At 43.3% G+C, this 9,273-nt stretch overlaps 1 protein-coding gene across 1 annotated transcript in view; it reads left to right on the top strand.

The window, feature by feature from the left end:
* The first annotated feature begins 2,266 nt into the window (after positions 1-2,266).
* FNDC1 (fibronectin type III domain containing 1) overlaps positions 2,267-9,273 on the top strand; it is an 83,853-nt gene continuing 76,846 nt past the window's right edge. The window contains exon 1 of the mRNA XM_070951556.1: positions 2,267-2,445. Within this exon, the coding sequence (XP_070807657.1) occupies positions 2,358-2,445 (88 nt within the window). The 5' untranslated portion in view covers positions 2,267-2,357. The remainder of the gene's footprint in view (positions 2,446-9,273) is intronic.

Genomic DNA, 9,273 nt, shown 5'->3' with positions numbered 1-9,273 from the left:
CCAGCTGAGTTGCCTAATCGGCAGAGGCTTTTAAAAGAAGAAAAGCCTCCGAACCACCCGCCTCCATTGCTACCGGATCAGGTGATCCGGTCCGAACTGGGAGCATTTCATCCCTGTCTTATAGGTAGCAGTAAGAAATGCCAATCTGGAATTATTTGAATGCTTCCATAACTCCTGATATGCTCATCCTTGAATCTAGTAGTTACTCTAGCTGTGACTTGGCAACATGTTTTATTACAAGCCTGGGAACTCCAAACTACTTCCCAGGTTTTGCCCTTCCTACACTTAAATCCCTTCCATATAGAGACAAGTTCAAGGCCACCCTAAGGTTTTTTTGTAACCCACTGAGAAAAATAACAAGATGAAGCCAATATAATCTACACAAACCCTAGTACAGGGAAACATGAGGAAACAAGTTTTGTAGTCTTCAAATTCCCAATGTTTAGTCTTAAAATTGCATATAAAGTCCATGATCAAAGACATTGCATTGATTAATAATGAACCTGGCTCAGATTCATGTACTATCTGATGTTCTAATGAAAAGGAAACTTGAGGAGGAGGGGGGGGGAGGGGAATGGGTTTTTGAATATATCAAAATCAAGGCTGAGAGTAATGATCTGGTCCATAATTTTCCTTCAATTGCATCCACCACAATGTTGTCCAGACACTTCATAAGCATTTGTAACTTATCGTTCTTGTACAAGATGGATGAGAAGAAATAATACGAAAGTGAATGAATAAATAAAAGCCTTAAAACCTGATATCTATCTATCTATCTATCTATCTATCTATCTATCTATCTATCCATCCATCCAGCCATCCATCCACACCTTCTTTTGGGCCCCACCTTAGAGCTTCCTGTCCTGTGAAAGAAATGTATTCGGATTGGTTGTCAGACTCCCATGGGGCCATGCAGGAGTAACTTTGTAGGTTGTCTTGCGTCCCAAGCTTGGTTGAATCTTGCTGGGTGATGTATTCTTCCCAGCAAGATTCTGTGGTGAGATGGGTAGAGGGCTAATCCTATTAAGTCCTGAGGGTGTAGGTAAACTGGCCCAGCCTTTTGTCTTGTATATAGGATGGCCCAGTCTTTCTGGAGCTATTAACAAAGGTGGGGGCTGCTTTCCAAGATCATGTATCTCCTTTTCTCATCCAGGGCAGTATAATATTCTGCCTTTTTAATATTTCCTAGAATATTTCATTTTTCTAGAAGGGTGGGTGCTAACTTTCTACACAACCTTAATAATTCCCAATCCTTCTGCCAATTCAGTTCTGATCACACCCCTTTTTGTAGTGTGCCATCAACATTAGGATTAGCCATCCAGATTTTGGGGGAAAAAGTCTAGTTAAACTTGATGTGGACCCTGAGCTAACCGAAAATTGTATTATTTCTGGTTTAGCAGTATGTTTAATTATATTCCATATGCAAAATCTAGCCTTCTATAGCCCTTCAAACCTGGAAACTTTTAGTTTACTATAATTTAAAGGGTGATAGTAAAAATTACTATAGCCTACGTATTTGAATTTGCTAAAGAACCAAAATCACAGGGGTACAGGACCTTAAGAAGAAAACAAAACAAGTCAACAACCACGATTAAAACAAGTCAGAACTTTGGTCTAGAAATTTAGCAGGTTCTTCTTGTTTTACAGAGTACTTTGCAAGGTTGTTGTATGGATAAAAGTTTGGGCCTGTTATGTTGTCCTTTAAAAGAGGAGCAATCAGAATGCAATGAAATGAATTCCGAAAACAGAACAGAAAAAGGGAACATCGTGTCCCTTGGTGTACTTTTGCCTTTCACATTTTTAAAAACTTTTGCCTTCAGACCTACGACTTTCCTCGCCTGCAGCCTCTCAATTAACACGGCAAGGAAACCTCCTCCGCCTAGCAGAGCCGTTGCTTTGGACGGCTGGTCTCTTATGGTTGATTTTGCGATGGAGAGATTCCCCAATGATCACATCATCGTAGATCGATCGACCGGGCGATTCTTGTCCCCAACGGAACCCGTCGCCGCCGAGCGATCTGTTCCTGCGTCTTGTTTCGTTTACTTGACTTCACTTGAATCCACGGAGATTGCAATGGCGCTACCGGCCAGCAGGAGGAGACAGGAGGCCGCCGAGGCAGCTCCGCGGAGAGAAGCGGGGGAAAAGGCGATGAAGAGAAGGGGCGAGCGAAGACGGCAACGGAGGCGAGGCTGAGCTCTGCGAGTGGGGAAACCAGAGGGGAAGCGCGGAGGAAGAGCGCGGTCTGTGCACCGGCCCGTCGGCGTCAACTCCCAGCCACCTTCTGCGGACACCGCTTCCTAACCTCCCCCTTTGGCAGCTTTCAAGGCGCCCCTTGGCCCCTTGCGCCCACCGGCTCCATGGCTGCTTCGGCTTCGCGGATCTTTTTGCTGACCGTCGGGACGCTTCTGGTGCTCCTCGTTGCCTTGCTCCACTCTGCCTCCCCAGGTACAGTCCCCGCTTCAATTCTCTCGACGGCGCCCTTTTGGAGAGGGAGGGAACTTGGGAGCCCCCTGGGGTAGTTTGTGGGACGTTTTTCTCTCTCTCTCTTTCCCCCTCCCCTCCGGTTGAATTCCTCAGCATGGCACCCCAGGATGTGTGGGACTACAGTGCCAATGCTCCCCAGCAGGCTACGTTGGCCAAAGGAGGACGGGAGTGGTGTATCTGGAGGGCCGGCGCTCAAGACAGTCGCACTTCCACCCTAGGAATATACCTTGCGTGAGAAATGTCGCGCTTCCCAATTCTTATCACCCACTCTTACTCCGCAACGCTCTTATCTCCACCTGCTTTGGGGGGTCTTGTCAGCCAATTGGGATTCCTGGGGGGGGGGGTGCAAAATTCTGCTAGCCTGGACTTTTTTTTTTTTTTTTGGCATCCCATAGAATGAACATGCAAAAGTGATTGGCCAGCATTGTCTTCTTTTTCTTTTAAAAGGGGATTGATAGAGAATGGCTCTCCATAAAGTTTTTGTTTTTTTAAAAGAAAACCTCCTTAGGAATGCAATGGAGCAGGGGTCTCCAACCTTGGCAACTTTAAGCCTGGAGGACTTCAACTCCCAGAATTCCCCAGCCAGCAAAGGTTTGCTGGCTGGGGAATTCTGGGAGTTGAAGTCCGCCAGGCTTAAAGTTGCCAAGGTTGGAGACCCCTGCAATGGAGCTAATGTTTATTTGTGTACATGGGATCACAGCTTAATACACACGCACACACAAACTACACACACATTCTCACTTCTCCAAAGCTCAGATCTCCACCTCTGTAATCCTTCCACGTCTGTTTTGGTTGTGCCAGTCGCAACAGAGATGCCAAACCTGACCCAGTTGTTCCTAAGTGTAAAGCAAACACAAAATACAAACTCTTCCAAGAGGAACTCAGGGAAGGTTCTGAGCTGTTTATAATGCAAAGGTTGCAATTCAGGGATATCATTCCTCAGCGAGTCCTGCAGGGTAGATTTGCAGTAACTGTGCATAGGCTAACTCCAGAAGAGAAATGGTTCGTGATTGGAATTAAGATTTGAAGGAAAAAATAATAATAATAATGAAACAGTGAGGAGTGACTGAGGGAGAACTTGCCACGCATGCTGTTGGAGAGGATTTCCAGGGTCTGGATTGTTTTCCCCTATCAGAATGTTCAGAATGTTCCCCCTATCATTTTTAAAAATAAAATTACGTATCATTGGTACATGTCATTGGAAAAAATTGTCTAGAATGTGTAAAGATACTTCAAAGTTGTATTGGAAGTTTAGCCAGCAAGAAAGATCTTTTATCATGTTTGGTGGATGTGCAAAAGAGCTAGAAAGGTTTGGATACAATTGCAGACATTAATTCAGAAGATTTTTAAGAGGTATATACAACTGAACTAGCAGCTTTTCTTTTGGGATTAATTGATAAACAAGTTCATGGAACTTCATTTTTATATATGACTCCTGCAACAAGACTATTATAAGGACAAAGGAGATAAGATTTAATACTACCCACGATGGAGGAATGGATGGCAACTCTGATCAGAGAAAAGGCATTATCTAAGTTTAATGCTGACTGGAAACCCCTACAGACTTTGTGTGAAAAGAGGGGGAGGGGGAAATGAAATTGTGACATATGGTTTTAATGATTTGGGGAAAAAATAGATTGTAGAAAAAGTCATGTTGTAACCATGAGTAAGAAGTTAATTTATAATTGTTGTAAAGAAAATCAAAATCCTATTTTTCCTTCCTTCCTTCCTTCCTTCCTTCCTTCCTTCCTTCCTTCCTTCCTTCCTTCCTTCCTTCTTCCTCCCCTCCCTCCTTCCTTCCTCCCTCTCTCCCTCCCCTCCTCCCTCCCTCCCCTCCCTCCCTTCTCCCTCCTTCATTCCCCTTTTGACTTTGTCTTTTTCTTTCTTTTCCTCACTTTTTTCCTCTAGTCTATATATTAGTTCTTGCTAGTTTTTTAAAAATAAAGTTATATGTATAAGAAAAGAATGTTCCCCACCTCCCACTCTTTTTTTTTCTATTTTTGATCCTTTTGATCTGTATATTAAAAAAAAAAAGCATGTACTTTTCTCTTGCAGGGAGGGCAGAAATGGTAAGTAGCTGTATATGCCCATACAAGTTGAGCTGGGAGTAAAGTACAGGAATTCCTAGTGCATATTTGCCCACAGGGCCAGTTCCTTGCCACGATATGATGATAGGATTGTTAAGGTAGGGGCTAAATCCTAAGCAAAACAGAGTGCTTGGAAGCAAATCCCTTGAGAATCAAGGAAACATCAACTTGAGAAAATACAGTAAGTTCATGATGTCAGGTTGGAAAGTTGAAACAAAAACGAATGGGCCTTGTTGAGTGGTTTCTCCTTTCCCAGGTTTTGAATATCAGCTATTTCATGGTGGTTTAAAAAATGCACTGTGAAGTATCTTTCATATGGCATAAATTGTGTCAATACAACTGTGGTTGTTTCCAGCAAGATGCCTTAGATCATAAAGGTAGGTGTGGCAATTCCTGAAGAGTTCCCACTGCATTTTTTTCCCGGGGCTCTTCTGTTTCTTTTGGAAAAACAACAACATTGCAGGACAGTGGCTTCCAAGGAGTGGCTGCTGGAACAGCCTAACATACTGTAATATGGAATGTCCTGTCCAGAGATTCCACAGTTAAAGCACCTGCAACTCACTCCAAGGCCATTTATTGGTTCTCAGAGCATATATATATCTGTATTTCTTCACATTATTCTTCAATCTGTATATGTTTGGTCTTTGTCCAAAGTCTCGTGGTGAACCTCAGCTTTGTTCCGTTAACCCAGTTACAACAACTGGATGTACAGATCAGAGAATAATGTAGACAAAACCAATTGGATGAGCAGGGATTTTTTTTTTTTTGTCTTTGCTGTTGTATAGAAACAGTCACAAGATATTGAAGGTGTTGGTTACCACCTTTAAAGTGCTCCATGGCATAGGACCTAGTTATCTTCGAGACCGCCTGCTGCTACCGATGACCTCCCACCGACCTGTGTGCTCCCACAGAGAGGGCCTCCTCGGGGTGCCATCAGCCAAACAATGTAGGCTGGTGACTCCCAGGGGAAGGGCCTTCTCTGTGGGGGCACCTACCCTCTGGAATCAGCTGCCCCCAGAGATAAGGAGAATCCAAGACCTCGGTACCTTCCGCCGTGCCCTTAAAACTTTCTTTTTTCAGCAAGCTGGGCTGGCTTAACATATTTTTTAACATATTTTTAAATATTTTTTAATTGGTTTTTTATCTTAAATTGGGGCCAAATTAATATATATCCTTTTAATTGTTTTTAATGTTTGTATTGTATGTTTTTATCTGGCTGTATACTGCCCTGAGTCCCTCAGGAGAAGGTGCGGTATATAAATTTGAAATAAAATAAATAAAAATAAAATAAAGGTAGAACAGTCTGCCTGGGATAATATAATTGCTGGCTCTATTCTGTTCAGTTCCAAATCAGTTCTAAATGAACTTGTTATAGGTCAGGGGTGTCAAACTCAAGGCCCGTGGGCTGGATCCGGCCCATTGGGTGCTTAGATCTGGCCCACGAGGCTGCCCTGGAAACAGTGAAGGACTGGCCGACAGTGCCTCTGCCAGCAAAAATGGAGCTGGGGAGGACCATGCACTGCCCTCCCGAGCTCCATTTTCACTGGCAGAGGGCTTCAGGAGGCTGTCACAGCTGAAAAACCAGGCCACCATAGACGCCCCCAACACGAGTGATGTTGAGCTGGCCATACCCACTGCAGCCGTGCTTACCCCGGCCACACAACCCCCCCCCAAGGTCAAACACAACCTGATGCGGCCCTCGATGAAATCGAGTTTGACACTCCTGTTATAGGTAATCTTCGACTTAGCAACCATTTGAAGTTATGACCTATCTAAAAAAGGGGACTTACGATCTGGATCCGAAGTTTCAATGGGCGCCCCTCCCCTGTAATCATATAACTGCACTTTGGGCTCTCAGCAACATGGCTACATTTGTGTGTTGCATCCTGTAGTAATGTGACCAAGTTTTATAACCCAACAGCATTATGCAAAACTGGCAAGTTGTTTCTGGTTTTCGGCAAAAACTGTGCCCATTGTGATCCATTGATTTGCTTAACACCTGCTGCATTTGCTTAACGACTGCCGCAGAAAATGTAAAATTGTGACTGCCCCGTTTGTTTGACTGTTAACAATTTACAATGGTAATGGGAGGGCTCTATTACAGTCATAATCCAAAGACTCCCTGTACAGGTAGTCCTCAACGTACGACCATAATTGAGCCCAAAATATATGTTGTTCAGTGAAAAATTCGTTAAGTGAATTTGTCCCCTTTTACAACTTTTCTTGCCACATTAGTTAAGTGAATCACTGCAGTCATTAAATTAGTAATATGGTTGTTAAGTGAATCTGGCTTCCCTATTCACTTTGCTGGTCAGAAGGTTGCAAAAATGACTCCTGAACACTGCAACTGTCATAAAGAGGAGTCAGTTGTCAAGCATCTGAATATAAATCACCTGAATGTTGGGATGCTGCAATGGTCATAAGTGTGAAAAACGATCCTAAGTCACTATTTTCAGTGTCGTCGTAACTTTGAACAGTAACTAAATGAACTGTTGAAAGTCAACGAATACCTGTACGCGCTTGGAAAGAATTCTAGAATTTCAGAAATCTGGAATTTAGTTAAAGGACATCCGCATGAATGATCATTGCTTATATTTACCGTGACATTTTTCACCTGAGCAGCCTATCTTGGTCTCATCTTTCCTTGCCAGCTGCCTTCCAGAGTTGTAAGTCTTAATCTCACATTTAGAACAATGCTTAGCCATGCTAACCAGGAATGATGAGATAATAGTCCAGCACATCTGTAAGGCCAGTCTACAGTCAGAAGGATAACAGCGCAATCTTATACAGGTAGTTTTCAACTTGGAACAGTTCATTTAGTGACCATTCGTATTTACAACAGAACTGAAAAAGTGACTTGTGACCATTTTTCACACTTATGACCATTGCAGCATCCCTATGGTCACATGGTCAAAATTCAGATGTTTGGCAATTGTTTCGTATTTAGGATAGTCGCAGTGCCCTGGGGTCAGGTGATCAGCTTTCGCAGTCTCCCAACCAGTAGAGTCAATGGGGCATCTGGATTTGCTTAGCAACAGTGCCAAGAAAAGTCGTCAAATGAGGCAAAATTCACTTAACCAATGTTTTGTTTAGCAACATAAATGTTGGGCTCAATTGCGGTTGTAACCCAAGGACCACCTCTACATGTCGACTCAGAATTAAACTCTGTTAAGGCAAACCCACACAGTCCCATTGCATACTAGCTGTTTCCAAAGGACTATGCCCACATCCCACCCTCTCTATCTCATCGACCACCTGCAAATCAGATGGTCCAAGCACAGCTTTAGATACTCCACTCTGGAAATCACTTTCCCACCTCCAGATGTCGCACATAGCCAACCAAGGGAACACCAATATGCCTGGGAGAGGTGACGAAAAATGTGCTATTTGCTGAGCTCTGTGTCAGTACACTTGTGGCTTCGGTTGGTTCTGCCAGTTTCCTGCAGAGCTGCACCCTTTCATCTGATTCTTGACTGATCTTATAGATGTGCTGGACTATTAGCTCATCGTTCCCAGTTAGCATGGCTAAGCACCGTTCCCAATATGAGATTAATTTTACTTTTTGTGAGCCACCCCGAGTCCTTCAGGAGAAGGGTGGCATATAAATTTAACCAAATAAATAAATGAATGAATGAATGAATGAATGAATGAATGAATGAATGCATCTCTGGAAGGCAGTTGGTGAGGAAAGTTGCAGTAGACCAGCGTTTCTCAACCTCGGCAATTTTAATATGGTGAGGAAAGTTGCAACCGACCAGCGTGGATTTCAGCTCCCCAAATTCCACAGGCAGTGTAGGAATTCTGAGAGCTGAAGTCCATAGATCTTAAAGTTACCTAGGCTGACCCAAGGTTCTTTTTCAGGAAGCAACTGGACTTTCTTGCTTTCTCTTTTGAAGACGTTTCGCTTCTCATCCAAGAAGCTTCTTCAGCTTTGACAGGCTAGTGGGGAATAGAAGGATTTATATTCCTTGCAGACAGCTGGTAATCTGAACACCCTTTGAATGGTGTGGGAGTAGGAATGGATTTCCAGAGGAAAAATTGCAGACTACAGGAACCATCAACAGTACTCAGGTGACCCTGACAACACAGATAAATCTCCAAGCGCTTCAACGACCCTCTAAAAGAATGTAAATGACCAACTGTCTGCAAGGAATATAAATCTTTCCATTCCCCACTATCCTGTCAGAGCTGAAGAAGCTTCTTGGATGAGAAGTGAAATGACTTCAAAGAAAAAAGCACCTTAGGACAACCATGATCTGGATCAGGGTCTCCAACCTTGGCAACTTTAAGACTTATGGACTTCAACTCCCAGCTTTGCTGGCTGAGGAATTATGGGAGTTGAAGTCCACAAGTCTTAAAGTTGCCAAGGTTGGAGACCCCTGATCTGGATGACTGAGAATCTCTACAGACTTTTACCTAGGTTGAGAAACATCCCTTATTGAATATCTGTCCTTGATTTGCTTGAAGGAAATGTTAATGAATGAAATACAAGTAGTTCTCAATTTACGACTGGTTGCTGTTCAAAGTTACGACAGACACCCCCCCAAATAAAGGTATTTATAAGCCCAGATTCAAAGTTCTAATGGTCAGCTTGTGCATTTTATGTGCTTGGCAGCTGACCTGCATGTATAACCATTGACAGCATCCTGCAGTCATATGACCATGATTTACAACGCATTTGCCAAAAACCAGTGTTTACAAT

The sequence above is a fragment of the Pituophis catenifer genome, unplaced genomic scaffold, assembly GCF_029215685.1.
Source record: "Pituophis catenifer annectens isolate HBS135680 unplaced genomic scaffold, rPitCat1.0.hap2 SCAF_1, whole genome shotgun sequence".
Lineage (NCBI taxonomy): Eukaryota > Metazoa > Chordata > Lepidosauria > Squamata > Colubridae > Pituophis > Pituophis catenifer.
This window is presented reverse-complemented; position numbering and strand designations above follow the sequence as displayed.